The 26,258-nt window shown below is 42.9% G+C and overlaps 2 protein-coding genes across 4 annotated transcripts in view; both read left to right on the top strand.

Moving 5' to 3' along the window:
- The window catches only part of Zfyve16 (zinc finger FYVE-type containing 16), a 52,377-nt gene extending 43,998 nt beyond the window's left edge, over positions 1–8,379 (top strand). For both annotated transcript variants that reach the window (XM_045133720.1, XM_004651651.2), the window contains 3 exons: positions 680–785; positions 3,827–3,994; positions 7,258–8,379. In XM_045133720.1, the coding sequence (XP_044989655.1) occupies positions 680–785; positions 3,827–3,994; positions 7,258–7,416 (433 nt within the window). In that variant the 3' untranslated portion in view covers positions 7,417–8,379. The remainder of the gene's footprint in view (positions 1–679; positions 786–3,826; positions 3,995–7,257) is intronic.
- A 7,836-nt stretch (positions 8,380–16,215) lies between these two features.
- Fam151b (family with sequence similarity 151 member B) overlaps positions 16,216–26,258 on the top strand; it is a 33,414-nt gene continuing 23,371 nt past the window's right edge. The window contains exons 1-2 of one of the 2 annotated variants that reach the window (XM_045134470.1): positions 16,216–16,277; positions 22,491–22,616. In XM_045134470.1, the coding sequence (XP_044990405.1) occupies positions 16,241–16,277; positions 22,491–22,616 (163 nt within the window). In that variant the 5' untranslated portion in view covers positions 16,216–16,240. The remainder of the gene's footprint in view (positions 16,278–22,490; positions 22,617–26,258) is intronic. The other variant, XM_045134471.1, reaches the window with a different exon arrangement.

Here is a 26,258-nt window from a genome sequence, read left to right as displayed (position 1 = left end):
ATGTACTGGGATTAAAAGGCATGTGCCACCACACCTGGCTGTACTTTTGGTTTTTTGAAGTTGGGAGTCACTCTAGCCTGGGCTGTTCTGGAATTCTGTATGTAGTCTCAATCTGGCCTTGAACTCACAGCAACTCACAGTAACTCACAGTGATCCTTCTACCTCGGCCTCCTGAGTGCTGGGATTAAAGGCATGTGTTACCACACTTGACCAATGTAGTGATTTTGGTTTCATGAGATATGCTTTTTTGTTAGGAAACTAAAGTATTTTAACATAGGTCTAAATTGAGCACCTGAAAAAGGAGATATAATTTATTAGTGAAGGTGATGGGAAGATAGTCCAGGGGTTAAAGGCGCTTGCTTTTCAGCCTGATGGCCTGGGTTTAGTTCCCTGACCACCCATAAAAAGCCAGATGGACATTTGTTTGCAGAAGTAAGAGACCCTGGAGTCAATACACTCCCCTGGCACACAAATAAATAAAAATTAAAAGCTTTTACTGATGAACAAAGGTTGTTATACAATCAAGAAATCATTATGAATGAACTATAGATTATACACATTGAGTTATTTGTTGCTGTTTAAAATGTTGGCTTCTCTTTTTGTCTCCTTTGGCCAAGTGTAATAATTTCATAAAGAATACTTTGATAAAAATCTTGCTGTATTACGTTTTGTCCTGTAGTGTTGTTAGTTCAGTGGATGGAATATCGTTGCAAGGATTTCCAAGTGAGAAAATAAAGCTGGAAGCAGATTTTGAAACAGATGAGAAAATTGTAAAATGTACTGAGGTATGGAGAAAAGTTTCTTCCCTTTATGCTGTGTTTGGACTGGCTTTGGGGTTCTTTATTTTGAGGCAGAACATAGCTTATAGGTGGTGAGGGTTGCTTAGTACCCATTGGACTTCACACCTTGAGATACGTGTTTCCTCCAGGACTGTCTCTCATACACTAGATAATAGTTATATTTTCACAAATTGCCATGGGGATTGTACAATATAGTATGGTTTTTGTCATATTATTTTCATTTTATTCTTATTTTATAGTAACAAAACAGTGACATCAGTTTATAGTCAGCATTTATATATGAAAATTATTTTTACATGTTCTTTGGGTTTGTTTGCTTGCTTTCTTTCTTTGAGGCAGAGTCTCACTCTAGCCCAGGCTGACCTGGAATTCATTCTGTAGCCCCAGGCTGCCCTTGAACTCATGGCATTCCTCCTACTTTAGCCTCCCCAGTGCTGGTACTAAAGGTTTGCACCACCATGCCCAGCCCATTTTTTCATGTTCTAATTGCTTTTTTAAGTAGGAGATGGAGGCTGGGGAGATGGCTGTATAGTTAAGAGCACTTGCTGGTCATGGCCATGCAGAGGCTCACTAATGGGTATGGAGGATTGGGGAGAGAAAGCCTAGCAGTTCTGAGTAATGAGAGGGAGATAGGCATATGAATGAAAAAGAGGAGTACATCCAGCATTTTCCCTTGCCTGCCTGTGTTCATGTGCAGCCAGGGTGTGCGCCTCTGCATGTACTTGTGAGTATATTACATACATAACACATCATACCACTCACGCAACACACACTCTGCACACACTTGCAAAGAAGAAAGAAAATGGGGTTTGGGAGATGGCTCCTTAGGTAAGAGTGCATGCTGCCTGAGCCAGAGGACCCAGTTTGATCCCCAGCCTCATGTAAGCAGCGGGGTGTGGAGGGAGAGGAGGGGTGACAGCTCTCGCTTGAGTGAGAGACTGTCTCAGAAAATAGGCAGATGAGTGAAGAAAAGGAATCTGTCCAGCATTCTCCTCTGGCCTCTGCACACAGTGCACGCACATCCACATGTGCACGTCTCATACAAACCACATTAGTAGCACACATACTTTTCACACACATGTGCTTTGTGGGCAAGCATGCAGACCTGTGTTCAAGCCCCAGCCCTTATGTGAAAGCCGGGTCTAATCCGGTGTGCCTGTGAGCACAGTGTACGGGGAGAGAGAGTGGAGAGAGATTGCTGGGGCTCCCTGGTCAGCCAGTCTGACCACAACCCGAGGAGCATCGGGTGCCGTGGGAGGCTGCCTCAGGGAAGTGAGGTGGAAGAGCACGAGAGGGGGATACTCGCTGTCCACTTCTGGCCTTTGCACATGTGCACACACATACACACCAAAAGACAATATTAACTATAGACTATGGGCCCCTAATCTGTAGCTTCTTTATTCTGTGTGGTGGTTTGATTCAGGTGTTCCCCATTAACTTAGGTAATCTGAATGCTAGGTTCCCGGCTGATGGTGATTGGAAATTAAAGCCTCCTGGAGGCAGAGTGTTGTTGGGGGCGGGCTTATGGGTGCTGCCGCCAGTGTTTGGCACACTCTCCTGTTCCTGTTGTCCACCTTATGTTGGCCAAGGGGTGATGTCAACCCTCTGCTCATGCCATTGTTTTCCCTGCCATCGTGAAGCTTCCTCCTCGAGCCTCTAAGTCAAAACAAACGCTTTCCCCCAGCGCTGCTCTCGGTCGGGTGATTTCTGGCAGCGGTGCGGCCCTGACGGCAGCGTCTCCTCCGCCCTGCTCCTGCTCAAGCCGCCACTGTCGTGTCTCGTGTCATCTTGGCGAGTCTGTGTCCTCATAAAGTACTCTAGAGGAACTACGGAGCATTCTTTGTTTGATCCTAATTTTGATAGCTTCCAGAGTGTGGGCTCTTTTCCACTAGTTAAAGAATTAAAAGAACAGAGAGGCAGGCTGAAGCTAGACACGAAAGCTTTCGTAGTGACAGTTAACCAGGAGGGTCCCCAGAGCTGGGAGGCTGTTGGGCCCCGGTGGAGCCCACGTTTCAGTAGCGTTGGCAGCTCAGGCTCTTTGGGCCTCCCTCCTTCCTCTTCTTGTCTTCTGCGCATTGGTTGTTCGATATCTGCTCAGCTGATTTTGGCTGTCAGTTGGACCTGAAGCACCCAGGGACTAATGGCTGGCTGTGGCTCACTAACACAGACTGGTATTTGACCTCTACACCTGTGTTTTCTGGAACAGGAGAGAGTTGTCCATAATTGGGCTCTCTTAACCCATCTCTCTCTCTGTGGGAAAAAGAGGCCAAAAAAAAAAAAAAAAACTTCTGAAAAGACCATTTTAGGCCTTACCCTACTTTGAAACTTATAGGAAATTTATGGGCAATTCTGTTTTGCTTTTATAAAAATCTTGTGGGCAGTATTATTTTGAAAGCATCCACTTTAAATTTAACATTTATGGGTAAGATTAAGGCCTTAATTACCCCACACTGAATAGCAGTAACTCCACTGAGGAGACCCTCAGGGAAACTGGGTCTGGGGGAGAAGACTTGGTGGAGTGTAGTGGTGCACGCCTTTAATCCCAGCACTCGGGGGCCAGAGGTAGGAGGATTGCCGTGAGTTCAAGGCCACCCTGAGACTCCACAGTGAATTCCAGGTCAGCCTGGGCTAGAGTGAGACCCTATCTTGAAAAAAAGAGAGACAGACAGACTATAACCTTTGTAACATAAACAATTAAACCAAACCTTATCTTGTAGAACCTTCACCCCTACCCACCACATCTCCTTCTCAAAGTTCCTGGTATCATTAAAACTACTTTGCTGAGTCTCCCTTTCTCTCCTCCCCTGCCTGATGTCCAAAGTTTCCGGCATCAAAACTGAGGCATTCTCATAATATGTACTCTTTGGTTTTAATTAATATACATTTAGACTGTAGGTAAATAATGCTTCTCAGCTGGTGGTTTACATACAACTAACATTGGATTTGGTAAAGCGATTGAAAGCAGTAATTTGCTGCCTTGTTAAAGTTACTTGTAATCTTAATCGCGACTTGTTTCCTAATTTCAGGTGTTCTGCTTTCTGAAGGACCAGGACTTATCTATTTTATCATCGTGTTACCAGTTTGCAAAAGCAATCGCCATGGCTTGTAGTGCTGCACTGTGCCCTCACCTGGAAACTCTGAAGAATAATGGGATGAATAGGATTGGACTCAGAGTTTCCATTGACACTGATATGGTAAGACATGTTTTTGTGAGGTGAATATATTTTACTTCAAAAGTGTTTTAACCCAGGGACTCCTATGCTAGACAAGTGCTGTACCAGTGAGTCCACCTAGGCTTGAACTAGACTGTTTAGCATCAGGTGTGCTCACATTTCATGTGTCCCTGTTAATCTCTACAACTCAGGCCAGCACATTCTTTTTAAGACCAGACAGCAAGTATTACTGGCGTTGTATGTTGGAACGTTTCTCTCCTCGCAGTTCAATTCCGTTACTGTAGTGGTAGGCAGCCACTGACAATGTGGATTCATAGGTATGGCTATGCCGTGATCCACTGAACCTGCTAACCAACAGGACAGAACTGGGCCTCTTGGACATAGTTTGCAGATGTGTATCTATCCTGTGTGAAGAGTGGGCTTTTCAACTTAATCTGACTAGATTTATAGTATTTCAAACTTCAGGTATATATGTAAAAGGATCTTCTCACTGAACATTTCCAAAGAGCAGCCATCATGGTATACTTTTTTGTGTACTCAGTGGGTCTCACAGACATTAACTCCAGACTCTAACATAAATGTTTCCCATTGTAGCAATGTACAGCCACAAGCCTGGAGAGATCTCCTATTTGTGCTTAACCTCCAACTCTGTACTTCACCTCCAGGCTTCTGAATCCTCTTTCCCTGGTCAAACAACTAGCATTATTTATATCTTGTATATTTTCTGCAACTTTATGCATTTTAAAAGCAAGTGTGTATTACCTTCTTCCTGCCCGTATATGTTTTGTTTGCCATTCATTAGTATATCAGAGATAGTCTCAGTACATATTCTTCATAGTATTATAACACTGTTTGATTAACAAATGGATAATTATTTAATTAGACCTTGTTCTATATTCATTAAATTTAGGTTGTTGACAATCTTTTTGCTTTTGCATAAATATAAGTACAGTTACTTAAAAAAAAACCTAGAGGTAGACTAGCCAGATTTGAGTGTGTTCTCAGTAAATACTGTTGTATTCTCCCAAATAGAGATTATACCCACACATCATACTTCTGCCAGCAAATCTTTCCTTTTATTAATTTTTTGGTGATTCTGAGGCATTGAACCCAGGGTCTCCCATATGTGAGGCAAGTGCTATATCACTGATCTATATGCCTACCTCACTCATTTTTTGAATTTAAAAAAAAATATTTATTTGATATGATGGAGAATGGAATTTCAAAGGAGAAAGTGGGGGGAGGGAGGGAATTAACATGGGATTTTTTTTATAATCATTCAAAATGCTAATAAAAATTTAAAAATTAAAAAAAAAATATTTATTTGGCCTGTAGAGATTGCTCAGTGGTTAAGGTACTTGCCTGCCAAACCAAAGGAACCAGGTTCAGTTCCCCAGGACCCATGTCAGCCAAATACACAAGGTGGCACATGCATCTGGAGTTCATTTGCAGCAGCTAAAGGCCCTGGCACACTCATTCTTTCTCTCTCTTTCTACCTCTCTCTCAAATAAATCAAATAAATATAAATTTTTTAAATATTTATTTATCTCTAAGCAAAGAGAAGAAAAAGAGACGAGAGACAGAGAATGGACATGCAAACAAGTCCCAGGTGCACATGCCACTTGGTGCATCTGGCTTTACGTGGGTCCTGGGAAATCAGAACAGCTTTGCAGGCTTGCACCTTAACCACTGAGTCATCTGCCCAGCCCGTTTTTAATTTTGAGACAGCCTTGCTGTGACCCAGGCTGACTTTAAACTCACTCTCTAGTCTAGGTAGGTTTTGAACTTGTTACCTGGTTTCTATCAGCATCTCTTGAGAGGCTTGTTTTCCCCAAACACTTAGCAAAACTGTGTATAATCAAGCTGTCTTTTAATAGGGACGACAGGCTTAGATCCAGGGCATTATCACGCTACCTCTACTCAGCCCAAACTTTGGAACTCTGACAGTTTGATAGATGAAAAATCATGCCTCAGTATTATCTTAAGATACATTTCTCTTGACAATGAATGATACTCATCTGACATTGTAAGAGCCATTTGTTTTTCTTGGAACAGTCCATTCATCTATGTTAGGCATATTTACACAATTTATATAGGTTTTCAAAACATATTCTTTAATACAATTATTCTAGACATAGATTCAGTTGCTAGCTTGCTTTTTTCTAGCAAGATGTATTTTCCTTAGACTTATCTTAGAAAGAACTTTTATTTTCATTGCACTGTTAAAAGAGCTCTTTTCAAGGAAGCTGTTTATAATTATTGGTTGAGTAAATAGTTTTATTTTTTTGTCAAATGTATTAAAATTAAATTTTCAGGACTGGAGAAGATGGCTTAGCAGTTAAGACATTTGCCTGCAAAATCAAAGGACCCCAGTTTGATTCCTCAGGACCCACGTAAGCCAGATGCACAAGGAGGCGCATGCATCTGGAGTTCGTTTGCAGGGGCTGGAGGCCCTGGTGCGCCCATTCTTGTACTCACTCGCATGCTCGCTCTCTCTCACACCCCCCTCTTTCTCTCTCTCAAATAAATAAAATATATTAATAAAGAAATTAAAATTTCAGGCTGGAGAGATGGCTTAGTGGTTAAGGTGTTTGCCTGCAAACCCTAAGGACTCAGGTTCAATTCCCCAGTACCCACAGAAGGTAGATACAAGGTGGCACATGTATCTGGAGTTTATATGCAGTGGCTAGAGCCCTGGCGTGCCCATTCATTCTCACTCTCTTCTCTCCACCTCTCTCTCTCAAATATAAAATAAAAATTTCATCAACAGTATTAAATCCTGATATTAAGTAGTGTTGCAACAATTTGAAATATTTTAAATAGATTTTTAGTACACTATTGTTTAAGTTATGATATCTGTAAGAGGGGCAATTATAATTTACCAGTAGATTAAAAAAAAAATGAGATCATGGGCTGGAGTGATGGCTTAGCAGTTAAGCGCTTGCCTATGAAGCCTAAGGACCCCAGTTCAAAGCTTGATTCCCAGGACCCATGTTAGCCAGATGCACAAGGGGGCGCACGTGTCTGGAGTTCATTTGCAGTAGCTGGAAGACCTGGAGCGCCCATTCTCTCTCTATCTGCCTCTTTCTCTCTCTCTCTCTGTCACTGTCAAATAAATAAATAAAAATGAACAAAAAAAATTTTTTAAAAAGAATTATTAAAAGAAAATGAGATCATATAGAATGAGATCATGTAGAACGTTTTAAAAATACATCCAGGTATTTTGCTTAAATAGCAAGATTCCTGATTTCTAGTTATTTTATCAAGGTTTTTTCTTTCCTCAGGTTGAATTCCAGGCAGGATGTGAAGGTCAGCTCCTCCCCCAGCATTATCTCAATGATCTCGACAGTGCTCTGATACCTGTGATCCACAATGGAACCTCTAATTCTAGTTTACCACTAGAAATAGAATTAGTGTTTTTCATTTTAGAAAACCTTTTTTAGTGAAAGAATGGATGGTACTATATGTTGTAAACTGATATGTTAAAACTAATTCCAGTGCTAAAACTGAAATGCTGCAAACACTAAATATTTGATGATTGAAACTTGCAATCTTGCTTTATTGACAGGAATGATCTTTTAAAATCATTAGCACAACATTTAAATGTCAAAATACTTAAGGAATTCACCATTTTTGAAGCTTTACATTTATATAAGTACTAAAAAGACAAAGATTTCTTCTAACTTAAGTTTTATAATACTGTGTTATTTAAATGTTAAGCCAAAGTATCTGCACTTAGTTATACCTCTGTGTGCCAAGAATGGTTTTCATGAAGGTTCTCTTCAGATGTAATCTTATGAAGGACACCGGTTTCTAAAGTCTGTTTGAAAACACATTTCAGTGGCGCAGATCATTTGAGATGCTAGACTTATAATTTTTGAATACATCTGATAATTTATGTGCATAAATGGAATGGAGGCTTACCTCCATGATTAGATAAAGGCTGCTTGATTAAAGTTAGAATTTTGCCTCTTCTCAAATTATTATATATAAAAATATATAATTTTTCTTGATTAAATGAGCATTCTTAAAATAATTGTGGGTGCTTCAGGATTTTGTGCTTCTATATTTAAGTATAATGTTTTTATGGCAACATTTGATTTGGAATGTGTTTTATACATCTATAATAATTTATAAATAGGTAATATTTTTGTATCACAGTACATTATCTTTACTCCTTCCTTACAAAGCATACCACTGTATTTAACACTTCTAAGACTGATTAATGATAGGTCAGATGACCCTTGAAAAGTAGTCATTATATAGCAATAAATGACTCCTGAAATGATTTTTTTTTACTACCATGTTAATCCTTAGAAATTTCTTGACAACTCTACATATTTTCATTGACACCAGTGTATTAAGTATACATTTTAATGGACTAGTTACTTTTGCATATTTTAAATTCTTTATATAGTAGTTATTTTTTATAATATAATATTTAACATAAGTTAAATTCTCTGTATTTGAAACTGTTTTCATTTTTCAAACAGTAAAAAAATGAAAAATATGTGTCATTTAACTTATATAAAATCTAATCATTATTTTAATGCCTTTTATTCTTATGTGGAATGTATTTTTGTATAAAAAACACTCACTGTGTGTATGTATGTATGTGTGTGTGTGTATATATATATATATATATATACACACACACACACACACACGCACACATTTAAAAACGCACTAAGTCACCCTGTTTTAAGGAAAATATTTGTGAAGCTTCTCAGTTTAGATCCACTCAAGTCTAAAACTCGGGCGCTCACAAGTCTAAAGCTAGGGGAGACAAAAGAATCATAAACTGTTTGAGCCTGTGGTCCCAACTAAATCACATTTGTAGGACTAGCTGAAGACACATTTTGAGGAGAAATTGCTACTTCATAAACAATGTAAAATGTTACAGGTATTAAATAAAATGACAGCAGAGAACTCGTAAAATTCATTGAAATAATGTAATATAAAGATGTATATCAAACTCATTCTGTGTTTTCTTTATGTGCTTATTTTGTAGTATATCATAGACATTTCATAGATGAATTTCACAATTTATGAATACTGAACTTAACCAAATAGTGGAAGGTTTGTCCATAATGAAATTTTTTGGATTTGATTCCATAAAGTATCTGCACTCAATAAAAATTGAAATTATGTGCCTAAAGTTTGGTGGAACATTTAAGCATTCTTTTTGGATGTATAATTCTAAATGCATTTGCCACTTACTTAGTTAGGTCCTTTATAACTGAAAATTTAAATTGAAAAAATTTTTTTTTATTTGAGACAGAGAAAGAGTGGGAATGGGCGCACCAGGCCCTCCTGCCATTGGAAACAAACTCCAGACTCACGCATCACTTTGTGCATCTGGCTTTAGGTGGGGACTCGGAATTCGAACCTGGGTTAGGGTTTGCAAGCAAGCACCTTTAACTGTTGGTCCATCTCTCCAGCTCTGGGGTCTTAAATTTATGAAATAGTTGCATATGTAGCAAAAGTTTCACTTGTTGCAGTAGAGTTGTGACTCCTGATGAGGTGATTGGGAAACATTCCAAGAACATTTCCTGCCCTATTGTTAATGAGATGGTAGGTATTAAACTTGTGTAGGCAAGAGTTAAAAATACAAAAAGTTCACAATGCTGTAGGAAGACCAAACTTCTATTTTTAAAAATGATTTACATTCGGGCTGGGGAGATGGCTCAGCTGTTAAGGCACTTGCCTACAAAACCTAAGGACCTGAGTTTGATATTCTGGTACCCACATCAGTAAGATGCACAGGTGGCACATGCATTTGGAGGTCGTTTGCAGTGGCTAGAGGCCCTGGAATGCCCATTCTCTTTCTCTCTCTCAAATAAATATATTTTTTAAAAGATGATTTACTTTCAACCAATCCTTGGGGTTGTGTGAATATAGCACTACTTAATTTAATCATAATCTTTAGCCTGACTCTTGTCTCAGATACCTAGATTTAGGTCTTATTTCAAAAATAAAGAACTGAACTTTTCAAAATAGCAAACATAACTTTAGTTTTCAAAGACTCATCAAACATGACTTTAGTTTTAAAAGAATATATGTTGAAATAAAACATCCAAGTCATCCTAGGTTTTGTTTTTCCTCTTTGTGATTAAAAAATGTTTCTTGGATGATATACACAACTCAAAAATCAAAGGAAATATGAAGGCCTGACAGTGTTCATTTTTGTCTCTCAACTGTATGCACCTATCTGTTCATTACACTGCTTAGTCTCCTCAGTTATTACTTTCTTGTGCATCACTGTAAGATTTGGAAGTAGTCAGCAATACAAATACATACTTCATTTATTTTATACCTATTTTTTTCAAACATACAATGAGTGCATTGGTATCACTGTGGCTACCATATTGTATGAAAGACCTCTCAAACTTACTCCACCTAACAAAAATTTTGTGTCTGGGCTGGAGAGATGGCTTAGTGGTTAAGGTGCATGCCTGTGAATCCTAAAGACCCTGGTTCAGTTCTCCAGGTCCCACATGGCACATGCGTCTGGAGTTTGTTTGCAGTGGCTAGAGGCCCATTCTCTCCCTCTCTGTCTCAAATAAATAAATAAATAAAATCTCTTAAAAGAGAATTTGTGTCCTTTAACTGGCATCTCCTCGCACTCCTCTTCTCTGCCCTCTGAGCTCCGCCCCTTCAGCTCCCGGCAGCCGCCATCTGCACACCGCTCTTACAAGCTCAGCGTCGCTAGTCTCTCCAGTGCAGCACTGAACTTCCCAGGCCCGTCTTGTTTTAACAGAGTATTTTCTAGGTTCATATTTGGTATTATCAATGAAAGTATTTCCTTTATGTGTGTATGCATGTATATATGCCAAGAGAAATGCTTGTTTCTAGAGTCTGTACAGGTATACAAGTGTGGGGGTAAACATGCACATGAGTGCACATGCTTATGAAGCCAGAAGACCACCCTGGGTGTCATTCCTCAGGTGCTGTCCCCTCCTTTTTTTGTTTTTTTGGTATATCTTTGAGACGGGGTCATTGGCCTGGAACTTGCCAAGTAGGCTTCACTCTTGGCTAGCTGCCCCAGGAATCCACCTTTCTCCATCTCCCTACCACTGGGATTGCAAGCATGCACTGCTATGCCTGGCTGTTTTGTTGTTGTTTGTTTTGTCTTTAACATGGGTTCTGGAGATTGAATTCAGGTCTTCGTGCTTCTGTCATTAACTGCACTATTTTGGGGGTATTACTACATTCATCTGTTGATGGACACTTACTGATTTGATATTTTGCTGTTGTAAATAATGCCCCAGGGAATATGGGGGCACAGATACTGCTTTGATATAGTGATTTCATTTCCTTTATATACACACCCAGTTGTAGATTGAATTATATAGTTTTTAGTTTTTCTAGGCTCTGCTGTGCTATTTTTTCATAGTTTTATTTTTATTTGAGAGAAAAAGAGGCAAATAATAGATAGAGAGAGAATGGACCCAGAGTCTCTAGCCACTGTAAACAAACTCCAGACACATGCACCACCATGTGCATCTGGCTTTACATGGGTACTGGGGGATTGAATCTGGGTCCTTAGGCTTCGCAGGCAAACAAGCAACTGTTAAAAGCCATCTCTCCAGCCCTTCTATGCCATTTTTCATAAGGACTGTACTGATCTCCCCTTATTCCTTATACAAAATATAACCTGTTACACACAGTCTACCACATCATTTGGGTTACATAGCTTGTATTTAGTTCTCTCAAACCACATGTACTTAGTGAACAATGAAAGCACCTTAAGTGCAGAAGGGAAGGAGAACACTGGCATTGTGGCCCGGTTTTAGTAGTGCTTTGTCATAACACAATGATTATTACTAAGACACCGGTATAGTTATTTTTATTTAAACTACATTTCAACTGTTTTTCTACCCAGCCATCAAGCTTTGCCGTCCAAATTTGTCTTTGACCACCTAAGTGACACATTAATATTTTTTCACATCATATTTTAGTAGTTTAATTGTACAAGCTAATGGCTTTTTTAAAAAGATTTATTTTTATTTCTTAGAGGGAGAGAATGGGTGTGCCAGGGCCTCCAGCCACTGTACTGCAAACTCCAGACACATGCACTACTATGTGCATCTGGCTTACGTGGGACCTGGAGAAATGGAGCCTGGGTCCTTAGGCTTCACAGGCAAATGCTTTAACCATTAGGAAATCTCTCAAACCCCATTGGTTTGTTTTTAAGATAAGGTCTCAAAAGGAAGTTATCAGCTCCAAAAAGCCAAAGCTACACAGGTGTCTAGCAGCAATTCCACTCTTGGTACCACTTTACTGCCGCAGTCAGGTTCACATTGCTGGTAGAATTCACCCAACCAAGAATAGTTTGGGGGGAAAAAAGAGGTTTATTTTGACTTATAGGCTCAAGGGGGAAGCTCCATGATGGCAGGGAAAACGATGGAATGAGCAGAGGGTGGACATCACCTGGCCAACATCAGGTGGACAACAGCAACAGGACGGTGTGCCAAACTGGCAAGGGGAAACTGGCTATAACACCCATAAGCCCTCCCCCAACAATGCACCACCTCCAGGAGGCTTTAATTTCTAATTGCCATCAGCTGGGAACCTAGCAGCCTGAACACCTAAGTGTATGGGGGACACCTGAGTCAAACCACCACAACAAGGGAGCCCAAGCTAACCTCAGATCTTCCTTCCCATCTGCCTCCCAAATGACACAGGTGTCACTAGGCTCAGCAAAATAAAGGTATCTACAACATTATCCTGTTTGGGAATGGTATGCAAGTTAATACTTTTTGAGAAAGTTCTTTGTATCTAAAGTGATAAAATATAACTATTACCATGCTTATTCCAGATGAATAGGTGTCTAGTTCAAGTGCTGTAATAAAGGTGTTAAGAGTGACCTTCACATTGCTGACACAAAACCCCAGATCAAAAGCAGCTTATAGAAGGAAAGGGTTTTGGGCTTATGCTCCTGAGACCTACCCAGTATAGTCATTCAGATTCCCGACCCTCAGCAGAAACTATGTCCTGGTGTAAGATAATGACTGTTTTAAGGTCTTAAATTCTATGGTAATTTGGTATATGTAGCAAGTAACTGTTAACATTACACTAATAATAAACAAGAGTCATTGTTAGCAGCTGTGAGCAAACTGCTAAAAATATTATGACACAAGTTAGACATTTCATCCTTTACAAGTCCCATGCTACAAGTAGTACATACCAAGTGCAGAGACTACCAAGTGAGTAGGGTTTGGCCATGCAGGAACTGTGATGCAATTGTGGGAAACTTCCTGTTCCTAAAAATTGCATGCTAGGATACTTAGATCCATGTTTGTACTGAAAACAAGGAAAGCTGATTGAAATTTAGGAGAAAAAAAAAAAAAGATTCGAAAGACAATAAGCAGTGCCCAGTCCAAATATAGAAAGTGTCTAGGGATGGGGATATGGTGTTTAAAGTTGCTTGCCAAGCCTGCTGGCTCAGGTCCAGTTCCAGCACTCACACAATCATGCAAAACATCACACAAGCATCAGCCATTCATTTGCACTGGCAAAACCAAAAAAACAAACAAACAAAAACTGGCACGAACAACACATACACATGCAATTATTTTATTTTTTGTTTTGTTTTTGAGGTAGGGTCTCACTCTAGCTGAGACTGACCTGTAATTAACTATGTAGACTCAGGGTGACCTCGAACTCACAATGATCCTCCTACCTCTGCCTCCCAAGTGTTGGGATTAAAGGTGTGCGCTACCACGCCTGGCTCAATTTTTAAATTTTTTTTAAGTGTTCATAGGACCCCAGTTTTGACAACCTAAGGAGGATGGAGTCAAACATCAGGCTCTGCATAATGAATTTAACAGAAGGTCTTGCACAGAATAGGCTAAGATCTTTAAAGGCTTTTCCTTCAGGATGATGATGACTCACACATGGAGGGTTGTATACTCCGTTTTTATAGTTGTCTTAAGTCATCAAAGCTTCAACATTAGCTGTGTAGTTAAGACGTTCTCACCCTGATGATGCCTCCACGAATCAGGAAGAATGAAAAGTTAAGTTCCGTTAAAAAGTAATTCCAGGACAGGGCAGATAGTAGTCAGTAAAGTGCTTTTCTTGCAAACATGAAGACCAGAGTTTAGTCACCAGAACCATTAATCCTGGTACCAGAGAAGTGGAGACAAGGTGGGTCACTGGAGCTCACTGACAAGCCACTGAGAGAGCATTTCATACAAGTGGACTGTTCTTGAGAATGACACCCGAGGTTGTCCTCTGTCCTGTACATGCATGTGCACATACACACATCTATACATGCATTAAAAAAATAATTCCAGCCAGGCATGGTGGCACACACCTTAATCCCAGCACTGGGGAAGCAGAGGTAGGGGGATCGCTGTGAGTTTGAGGCCATCCTGAGACTACATAGTGAATTCCAGGTCAGCTTGAGCTAGAGCAAGACCCTACCTGGAAAAACCAAATAATAGGCCTCAATTTTACAATAGGGTATCCACTTACAGTAAAAAAAAATTTTTTTTAAAGACCTCAAATTCACAGCAATCCTACTTCAGCCTCCTAAATGCTAGGATTACAGGAGTGAGCTACCAAGCCCACTTGTGTGTGAGACCTAAGACCCTTATGGCCAACAGGTGAAACCTTTTACAATGTATTAACAGACCATTAGATTCCACCAATCCAAACGCTGAGAATGGCATCAGCAGCTGAAACCCAGCAGAGCTTTTCCCAGTTCACTATAACCCATTTCCTATTGGCTCCACCAGTGTATTTGGACAATTCGTTGATTTCTGACTTTCTTTTTATAGAAACTTCGTAAAACTGTTTTCACATTGGGACATTATATGAAGCAATCTAATTTGTGTTCTTGAGCTACAGGCTCAAGAATAAACTTCTCTTTGAGAACTGCATTTTGCATGGTCACATGTCAGATTTATGCTTTCTGTAAAGAAGTAAATTTAGGTGTGAGATGCCTGCAGAAAATAAGAAACTACACCAGCAATAGAGTTAACTTAGTGTTTTCTGTAACAGGGAGTCTTTTGGCTGGGCTAGAGAAAAATCTAGAGAATATACAGGTCTGGATGAGGACAAAGAAAATAATCCCCACTGGAGTCAGAATGCCTTAAACTCTGCAGATGGAAGCGAATAGCTACTTCGTGTCTTGTCCAGTTCGTTGTTAGACACACAAAGAGCCTGGACACTAGGCTGGGCAGATGGCTCAACAGTTAAAGGCGCTTGCTTGCAAAGCCTGATGACCCAGCTTGGATTCCCCACATAAAGCCAGATGCATAAAAGTGGTGCATGTGTCCGGAGTTGGTTTGCAGTCCCTAGAGGTACTGGAGCACCAATTCATTCATTCTCTCCCTCTCTTCTTGCAGATAAAAATAGAAATAAATAGGGCTGGAGAGATGGTTTAGCGGTTAAGATGTTGGCCTGCAAAGCCAGAGGGCTCAAGCTCAACTCCCCAGGACCCACATAAGCCAGATGCAAAAAGGGGGTGCATGCATCTGAAGTTCATTTGCAGTGGGTGGAGGCCCTGCGCAACCATTCTCTATCTACCTCTTTCTCTCAAATAAATAAACAGCAATAAATAAATATATAAACGCAAAGAACCTGGACAACCGTCCCCCGCCCCGGTTGCATTAGGTAGAAAGTCCCAAAGGCATTTCTGGTTCGGGAGCCTCTAATGCACATGGCTTATGCGACATGACAGTGGTCACTGTGCTTCGGGCCTGCTGAGCGTGTCGCCCTGCCCTCAGCCCGCTCCCTGCAAGGCTGCGCTTTAAGACGATGTCATTCTCAGTTCACAGCCTGCAGGGAAACGGAGGAGGCCGGGCCCTGCTGGTCACCGAGGTCCGGCTGGCCGTCCCGCACGTCGGCAGGGGGAGTAGGCGGTGCGGGCCACCGTGGCGGGAGTCCGGGCGGGCAGCGCGTGCGAGCAGCACCGACGGGTCCAGAGCCTTGCACGTCACGGAGGAGAAGACCCACTGGCCTGGAGAACGCGAAGGGCACCCTGCCGCCGCCCGCTTCCGTGCTCTCGGCACCACCGCCCCGGAGCGCCCACGGGCATCGACGGGATGCAGCAGTGCGCGTGCGCGTGCGCGCCACCGCCTCTTCCGGCTCCGAGACGCGGGACGGGTGCGCACCGCCACGCGCATAGCGCGCCTGCGCACGCCGCCGTATGCCCACTGCGCCTGCGCACGACGCGCCTGCGCACACCGCCGTATGCACACTGCGCCTGCGCACGACGCGCCTGCGCACACCGCCGGATGCACACTGCGTCCCGGCATCATGACGGCGCCGGCGCCAGCGCCGGCGGGGTCTCCAGGTAAGCGTGGGTTCCCCGCCTTCCGGCCCTGCTTCCGGTGCCCAGACGGGGAGCCAGGTTCCCCGAGGACGTTAAGGGTACTACGTGAGGTGGCGTAGTGGCTCAGGCGTTTGATACCTCTAGAGCCCAAGAAGCCGGGTTCGATTCCCCAGGACCCACGTAAGCCAGCTGCACAAGGGGGCGCGTGCATCTGGAGTTCGTATGCGCGGCTGGAGGCCCGAGCTCGCCCATTTCCTTTAACTCTTTCTATCTCCCTCTTTTTCCTCCTCTCTCAAATGAATAAATAGATTTTTTAAAAGAGTAATACTTGGGCCACCTTCGCAGTGCCCGTTTGCTATAAGGAGAAGCTGGCACTGCCACCAGCCTCACAGGGCCGTGCTTTTCCCCTTGTGGGTGAGGCAAGACTCCACGGCCATCCCTGTCCAGCGTCCACTTCTCATAAGTCCACCTCTGCGCCGCATTCCGTTGTGTTTATTTTCTTCTTCGTACACGTCACTGCCTGCATTATTAGAGAACATTGCAAGTGTATGGGAGTGGGAAAAAAAAAAAAAAACCCTTCATAATGCCAACACTCGGAACCACTGCTAACCCGGCCGTTTCTACAATGTTCACGTTGAAGAAACTAAAGTGAAGAGTGTAGTAAAAAACTACGTTCCCTACCCCTGCATCTTCTAATAGTAAACTCATGTCCCAAGAGGTCTGTTAACATAATTTGGGGTAGCTGAATTGTTTTGTCATACAAAAGTGAAAAATAGTATGTTCTTAAAACAAGTTCAAAAGGCACAATAATGTGCTGTAGTGAGAAGTACCCTCCTGTGGCGTTTTGATTCAGTTGTCCCCCATAAACTTAGGTGTTCTGACTGCTAGGTTCCCACCTGATGGCAATTGAGAATTAAAGCCTCCTTGAGGCAGTGTATTGTTGGGGGCGGGCTTTTGAGTGTTATAGCCAGCTTCTTGCCAGTGCTTGGCACACTCTCCTGTTGCTGTTGTCCACCTGATGTTGACCAGGAGGTGATGTCCACCCTCTGCTCATGCCATCTTCCCCTGCCATCTTGGAGCTTCCAAAATAAACCTTTTTTCCCCACACGCTGCTCCTGGTCGCATGTTTTCTGCCAGCAAAGCGAACCTGACTGCACCACCTCCCATCCCTCAACCAGCTTTCCTCCACTCAGGCCTTCACTGGCACCATTCCTCTGTAATCCTTTCACAGACATGCCACACATAGTATCTCTTTTTGATTTCCTTTTTTTTAAAAAAAAATTCAAATAAATGTTATCACTCGTTTTAGCAGTTTATGAGTTTATCTTAGGATTCTGAAGGTCAGTGGGCAAAAGTCAGTGTCAGCACACTGTGTTCCTTGTTCCTTCTGGAGGTATAGGTGACAGTGTTGTGGCAACTGGAGACTGTTCCTTGGATCATTGTCTCTTTCTGTGCATTCCAAACCATGAGGAAATGACTAGTTGACTACCTCACTGTTAGGTTTTGACTTTGTCTCTCTTGCTCCCGCCCCCGTCTTGGACTTATAAGGGCCTTGTTACTAAATTTTGTACACCCACCTCATCTCAAGATTATCTAATAAGCAGCCTTAATTTCAGTTGAAAAAAAAAAATAACTACGGCCTCATTTATATGGGGGATCTGAGAAAGAAAATCCATATATATAGATACTGAAGGCCATTTGATTAGTAACCTGAATTCCCTTTCTACTTTGTAGCATGTTATCAGATCCTGAGGATTAGTACATAAACATCATTGGGCCATTATTTCTGTCTTACAGTATCATCATTTCACTAATATCTTTGAAATTATGTCACTACATATATAGTTGCTTTAGCTGTTCTGGGGGCTCCATAATGTTCCCTTATAGGGATATGCCATATTTACTGGGTCTATTGTTGATAGACATGGTTTTGCTGTTTTTTTAAAAAAAATTATTTATTTATAAGCAAAGAGCAAGAGAGAATGAGATACTGGGCATGATAGGGCCTCTTGCCACTGCAAATGAACTCCAGGCACATTACCACTTTCTGCATCTGGCTTTATATGGGTACTGAGAAACCTAAGCCAGCAGGCTTTGCAAGCCAGTGCCTTTAGCCACAAAGCCATCTCTCAGCCCTTATTATCATATTATAAATGATAATGCCATTAATATCCTTGTATGGAATGTGGTGCTTCTGCATGTGAGCTGATTTGGCAATGGAGTAAATTTATAGAAGTGAAATTTCTTGGGACTGCTCTTTTTGAGACAAGATCTCACTCTTTAGCCCAGGCTGTCCTAAACTCACTTATGTAGACCAAGGCCTTGAACTCATGGCAATCCACCTGCCTCAGCCTTCCCGGGGCTGGGATAACATGCACAAGCCATCACACCCAGCTAGTAGAATTTTTGGGTTTTGTCTGTTCAATAAAAGTGCCAGTGAGGGCTGGAGGAATGGCTTAGCAGTTGAGGTGCTTGCCTGCAAAGTCAAAAGACCCAGGTTTGGTTCTCCAGGACCCACGTAAATCAGATACACAAGGTGACATGTGTCTAGGGTTCGTTTGCAGTGACTGAAGGCCCTGGCATGCCCATACGCAAGAATTTTTCTTTTTCTTTATTTGAGAGTGACAGAGAGAGAGAATAGACACATCAGGGCTTCCAGCCACTGCAAACGAACTTCAGATGCGTGTGCCAATTTATACATCTGGCTTACACCAGTACCAGGGAATCAAGCCTCGAACCAGGGTCCTTAGGCTTCACAGGCAAGTGCTTAACCACTAAGCCATCTCTCCAGCCCCTGAATTTTTTTTTTTAATTGCCAATGAGCTACCTGCATGTAGAAGAAGCTACAGCTGCAGGAACATCAGAGCAGCAGTGCCAGCAGATGTAGCACGTTTACTAATGGTTTAAACTAAACTCTTCAGTTTCCTTGTTCCTTAGGCTGCCGCTAGAGGCAGCTAGCCCACTCCTGAAATAGGGGCATCAGGAGTTAGCTCTCTCACTGCTCAGGCTTTGCTCCTAGAAGCAGTTACTCGCTTCTGGATAGGAAAGTTCCAGAGGTTAGTATTCTCTAAATCCAGGGTTTTTTCCCCCCTCCAAATAGGACAGACATCAACCTCTGGCCTCCAAATGCACTTACATTCACGTGCACAAGCGCCCACACACATATGAGCATACACACACCCCAAAGAGAAAGGAAGGTGGAAAGGAACTTGTAACTTGCAAAGCCCCAAATTTAATGTCTGGCTCTTTACAGAAGATCTTTACTGGCTGTCAAACTATGGAAAGAACCAAATTGTCACAAGGGGATGAGTAGACTGGGACAATGTAGCCCATGGACATGGGGACACCATTTGACCTTCAAAACAACAGGAACTCTGTCCTTTGGGAAACGTGGATGAGCATTGAGGGCCGTGTGCTATGAAAAGATGAGCCAGGAACAGACAGACAATCCATATGCGAAAACATACACCTGTATCTGGAGGGGTCATCACAGAAGAGCGAGGGGAACAGAGGCCACCAGAGGGAAGAAGAGAGATGGGGATTTAGGCAAAGGGAACAATCTCAGAAAGAAGAAGCTCCTGTGATCTGCTGCTCAGCAGGTTAATACTTTAACATTGGTAAACATAGAGTCCTCACCACAAAAAAGTAAGTTTGTTAGGTAATAAATGCTTTAATTTTAAAAAATTAGCCAGGTATGGTGGCACACACCTTTAATCCCAGCACTGGGAGGCAGAGGTAGGAGGATTGCCGTGAGTTTGAGGCCTCCCTGAGATTACACAGTGAATTCCAGGTCAGCCTGAGCTTGAGTGAGACCCTACTTCAAGGGGAAAAAAAAAATTGAGTCAGGCATGGTGGTTCACACCTCTAATCCTAGCACTCGGAGGCTGAGACAGGTCACCATGAGTTCAAGGCCATCCTGCTCTTTAGAGCAAATTACAAGTTAGAAATTTAGCATCGCACAGCAATAATATCACAAAAGCTACTTGTAAGGTCCCTAAGAGCGATTCTCACAGCTCTTTCCATGGCTCATTCCTGTATTTCATTCTCATAGTTTGTTCCCACAGTTTGATCTTATAGTTCATCCTCACAGCTGTTGAGTATCTTCCTCAACCACTCTCCTTCTTATTTATTTAATTAATTTATATATTTGTGTGTGAGAGCACTTCAGGGTCTCTTGCCCCTGAAAACAAACACCTGTCTAGCTTTATGTGGGTTGCTGGAGAATTGAACCCAGGCTGAAAGGCTTTTGCAAGCAAGTACATGTAGGTGCTGAGTCTTCTCTCTAATCCTATTCAGTGTTTTTGTTTGTTTGTTGAGCTAGGGTCTCACTCTGGCTCAGGCTGACCTGGAATTCACTATGGAGTCTCGGGGTGGCCTCAAACTCACGGCAATCCTCCTGCCTCTGCCTCCCTAGTGCTGGGATTAAAGGCATGCGCCATCACACCCAGCCACTGTATTTTTTGACAAAGGTTCCTTGATGAACCTAAAGTTCACTGGTTATGCTAAACAGGCTAGCTAGCGAGTCCTAGCCTCCTTGATGAACCTAAAGGTCAGTGGTTATGCTAAATGGGCTGGCTAGTAAGGCCTAGCCAGTCGGACTGAAAACAGGAAGCTCCAGCCAGGTTCAGTGAGAGGCACCGTCTCCCAAAAATACATCAGAAGCGTGTTAGGGCTGGAGAGATGGCTTAGTGGTTAGTTGGTTAAGGCGCTTGCCTGAAAAGCCTGAGGACTCATGTTCGACTCTCCAGGTCCCAAGTAAGCAAGGTTGCACATGCACACAAGATGGTGTATGCATCTGGAGTTCGATTACAGTGAATGGAAGCCCTGGTGTGCCACCTCTCTCTCAGAAAACCCAGTTTTAAAAATAAAAAAAAAGAAGACACCCAATGTTCTGCTCTGGCCTTCACATATGTGCACGCAGGGTACACATAGCTGCAGTGTGCACACAGGGTGGACACAGCTGCATGCTTGCATGCACAGGGCGGGCACAGCTGCACGCTTGCATGCACAGGGTGGGCACAGCTGCACACGTGCATGCACAGGGCACACAGAGCTGCACTATGCACACAGCAGACACAGCTGCATGAGTGTGTGCACAGCGTACACACACAGCGTAATACTATGCACACAGGGCAGATACAGCTGCATGCATGTGTGCACAGACTACACAGAGCTGCACTATGCACACAGGGCAGATACAGCTGCATGCATGTGTGCACAGGGTACACAGAGCTGCACTATGCACACAGGGCAGACACAGCTGCACGTGTGTGCACACAGGGTACACAGAGCTTCACTATGCACACAGGGCAGACACAGCTGCACGTGTGTGCACACAGGGTACACAGAGCTTCACTATGCACACAGGGCAGACACAGCTGCACGTGTGTGCACACAGGGTACACAGAGCTTCACTATGCACACAGGGCAGATACAGCTGCATGCATGTGTGCACAGAGTACACAGAGCTGCACTATGCACACAGGGCAGATACAGCTGCACGTGTGTGCACACAGGGTACACAGAGCTTCACTATGCACACAGGGCAGACACAGCTGCACGTGTGTGCACACAGGGTACACAGAGCTTCACTATGCACACAGGGCAGATACAGCTGCATGCATGTGTGCACAGGGTACACAGCTGCACTATGCACACAGGGCAGACACTGCTGCATGCATGTGCGCACAGAGTACACAGAGCTGCACTATGCACACAGGGCAGACACTGCTGCATGTGTTTTGCATGCAGTATATGGACAAACACAAAACTGGGAACCTGTGAGATAGTGAATATGTCGCTTTGCTTCGTGTACTTCCAATATGCACCATAGCATTATGTTGTCTACCTTAAACATACATAATGTCATTGTTTAAAAATGTTTACCCCATCGGAAGCCAACTTTTATTAAATTTTATTTTATCTGTATTAGAATTCTTTTATCCCCTCCCCCCAGCTCCCATTACCCTGGTGCCCCTCCTCACTGGGGTTATGATGTTCAGTATGGGGTCATGAAGGCCTCAGTTGCTCCCTGCGGGGTAGTGGAGAGACCAAGCCTCGAGGTGTTCTACCCACTCTGCAGCCCTTCAGTCTGTGCACCCCTCTTCCACAGTGTTCGCTGAGCCTCGACGGGCCTGTTGGCAGTCGGACTTAGTGTTGTGTTCTTTGTAGCCTCTAGATTTCTGCTTTGATAGGCAAAACCAACATTTTTTCATGTAAATACTGTTGTTTTAGGATCTTGGAGTGAAAATGTACTGGAGTATTTCCTGAGAAACCACCAGATTTCAAGTGAAGACGGTGCTGAGATCCGATGGTACCATGCAGCTAACCACAAGGCGCAGGTGGCCGAGGCGCTGGGGAGTGAGTGTTGCTTCTACAGACTCTGGCCCTCAGTTGTTGGCTTACTTTCATTTATTCCTCTTTAGAATAGAGTCTGGCTGTGTAGTCATACCTACCTTGAACTCAAGATCCTCTTGCCTTAGTCTCCCAAGTGTTGGGATTACAGATGTGGACTATACCCAACTGCTTTTATTTACTTTGGGCAATAGATTAACTCAGTACATATTCTGATATCTAAGCAACACTTTGTTGTTTTACCAGGCACGGTTTTGCTTTACTCAGGCTGACCTGGAATTCACTATGTGGTCTTAGGGTAGCCTCGAACTCATGGCAGTCCTCCTACCACTGCATCCCCAGTGCTGGCATTAAAGGTGTGCTCCACCACACCCAGATTAAGCAACACTTTGTGAACTTTTAAAAAAGTGTTTATTTTTATTTGAGAGGAAGTGGGCACACGAGGGCCCCTAGCCACTGCAAACAAACTCCAGATGCATGTGTCACCATGTGCATCTGGCTTATGTGGGTTCTGGGGGAATCAAACCTGGGTCCTTAGGCTTTGCAGGCAAGTGCAATCCCTCCAGCCCCTTTTTGAATTTTTTTTTTTTTTTTTTTGGTTTTTCAAGGCAGGGTCTCACTCTAGCTGAGGCTGACCTGGAATTTATTATGTAGTCTCAGGGTGCCCTCAAACTCATGGCGATCCTCCTACCTTTGCCTCCCAAGTACCGGGATTAAAAGCGTGTGCCACCATGCCCAGCTTCTTTTTGAACTTTTTATTGGAACATTTTTCAACTTTATGTTTGCTGGATTCGGAGCAATATGTGGGACTCTACTAGAGGCCCATATCGGAAGGGATGGGGGAGCTCCTTGTTTTGTTAAGTAGTACAGTTTACAGCCTGAGGCCAAAGCTGTTTTCTTGAGACTAGACATTTGGTTGTGTTAGGTCATAACGATGTAAGGCTCTGTATGTGTGTGTGTGAGACATCATGGCTTAGGCTCGGAATGGTTGTAGGCAGTTGATTAGTGAGGGAATCTTGCACTTATTTGTGGCATTTCTTCTTTATGCTGTCAACATTTATGTACAGGCTTTTCATGGTATGTGTTCAGTTCTCTTGCATGATATATCAAGAAACAGAATTGCTGATTCATGTTCCACATTGTAAGAAATTCCAAAATGACAATACCTTGTTTCCTGCTGGTAGAGAAGAATACTTCCTACCACCCAAATAGCTGTTCCAGATTCCAGTGTGTGTGAATTGATATGCCATTCTGAGTTAGACTTGTGTCCCCTAAAAGATCAATGCCCTTGAGCATCTGTTGCTATGTATATTTGGAAACGGCTTCCTTTGCAGCCAACCATCTTTCTCAGACTTCTACCTGCTTGTGAAATTTGGGATTCCCTAAACCTCTTTCTTCTGCTTTTTATTTTACACACACACACACACACACACACACACACACACACACACATTTACATTAGTTATCGTCTTGTATCCCTTCACACCCAGTTTCCATTACCTGAGGGCCCTCCTTGGTGCTCACTGCAGGGTAATCAGAGCCCCTGGCAGCCTCTGGAGGGGCCTTTGGTCAGGATATTTCTACCTACTCTGTAGCTCTTACAAGCTTCATGCCCCCTCTTCTACAACAGTTCTTGAGCCTTGGCAAGAGTGTTAGAAGTTTTAGTGTTGGGTTGTCTGTAGACTGTGTTTCTGTTCGGTTGTATTCCACTTCACAACCCTGTTTGTTGCTATTTCCCTGGAGGTAGTTGTCAGGCTAGCATTGGGAGCAGCACTTGTCACTGCTTCCTCTGCAGATTCTTCTGGACCCTGGTGAATGTGGTAGAGGAAGCACATCGTATGATTGACTGTCCTGGTTTTTGGCTGTTCAAGGTAGGGTTTTGCTCTAGTCTAGGCTGACCTGGAATTTACTGTGTGGTCTCAGGGCAGTCTCAAACTCATGGTGATCTTATACCTCTGCCTCCCAAGTGTTGGGATTAAAGGCATGTGCCACCATGCCCTGCTTAGTCGACTGTCTTTTTTTTTTCCCTTGTCAAATTGATGATCTTTGGTGTCCCAGTATTTTATGTAGCTCCCCTTCCCAATCTCCCTTGCCCTGACCCTTCCAACAGTCCCCCCCCCCAATAATTTTTCCCTTAACTAGTTTTCCCTTAACTAGTATCCTCTCCTCTCGTCCTTCTCTGTTTTCACTTTTTCCTGGTCTCATTGTAGTTATACACCCATAGTGCTAATACTTACTCTGTTTTGCCCTCCTCTTCAGCTGGTCCATTTTATGAGTCACATATGAGGAAAAAAAAACAAAAACACATGTGGCATTTGTCTTTCTTAGACTATTTAACTTTACTTCCTGAAAGTTTGATTATTTCATGTAGAATTCCACTGTGCATATGCAGCACATCTTCATTATCCATTCGTCAGTTGCTGAGCATCTGGGTTGATTCTAACTCCTAGCTATTGAGAATAGAGCAGTGATAAACATGGTTGAGCAAGTATCTGTGAAGTAGAGTGGAGTCTTTAGGGCAATGCAGGAGTCTCCATACTGATTTCCACAGTTGTAACAAGTTTGCACTCCCACCAGCAGTGAATGAGGGTTCCTCTTTCCCTACATCCTTGGTAACATTTATTGTTGTTTGATTCTTTTAAAATGTTTATTTATTTGAAGAGAGAGAGAAAGGAAGATAGAAAGAGAGAAAACAGGCATACCAGGGCTTCTCACCACTGCAAGTGAACTCCAGATGCATGCACCACCTTGTGCATTTGGTTTACATGGGTCCTGGGGAATTGAACCTGGGTGCTTAGACTTTGCAGGCAAGTGCCTTAACTGTTAAGCCATCTCTCCAGCCCTGTTGTTTGTTTTTTTAATGATTGCCATTCTGACTAAAGCAGAACCTCATAGTTGAGCATATCTTCATAGCGTCACACGTTAGCGTTAGCCCAGGCTGACCTGGAATTCACTATGTAGTTTCAGTGTGGCCTTGAACTCACAACAATCCTCCTACCTCAGCCTCCATAGTGCCGGGATTAAAGGTGTGCGCCACCACAAGCACAGAAACTAATTCTTAATATAGATTCACAAACATGAAGTAAATACCTGCGGGTTCTAATTTGAAGATCAAAAAGCTGCATTATTCTTTGTGTTTGTGTGTCTGGTGCTGGAGCTGGAACCCAGAACCTTCTTCATGCAAGTGGGCAAGTCCTCTACCTCTGAATGACTCTCCCAATCCTAATGCATTGTTCTTTATTCCTAGAAAATGTCAACAAATATGTATGAAGTTTCCTGTATCAGTCAGGGATCTCTAGAGGAACAGAACTGATAGAAAGAATGTATATTTAAAAGGGGATTTACTGGCTAGGCTTTAAGACATGGGCTAGGTAGTCCACAGTTTCTGTCTACATGCTGGAGATCTGGTGAAGGATATAACCGCTGAGTCCAGACTGGATGCAGACCGGCTCCATGCGGTCCTGGAGCTTCCTTATGTTACATTCTCCCGCCACAAGGGCCACCCACTCTGGAGGAAAGACTTCCTTGCTCAGTTAACCTTTCCTGAAAAGCCCTCACAGGCCACACAAGAGGCATGTCTCTCACTTGATTCCTTATCTGATCAAGTTGACAACAACACATCTCCCTTTGTATAATTCACTTTGCTAG

This window comes from Jaculus jaculus, chromosome 14, assembly GCF_020740685.1.
Source record: "Jaculus jaculus isolate mJacJac1 chromosome 14, mJacJac1.mat.Y.cur, whole genome shotgun sequence".
NCBI lineage: Eukaryota > Metazoa > Chordata > Mammalia > Rodentia > Dipodidae > Jaculus > Jaculus jaculus.
The sequence above is the reverse complement of the archived record's forward strand: the minus strand, read 5'-3'. Positions and strand labels throughout refer to the sequence as shown.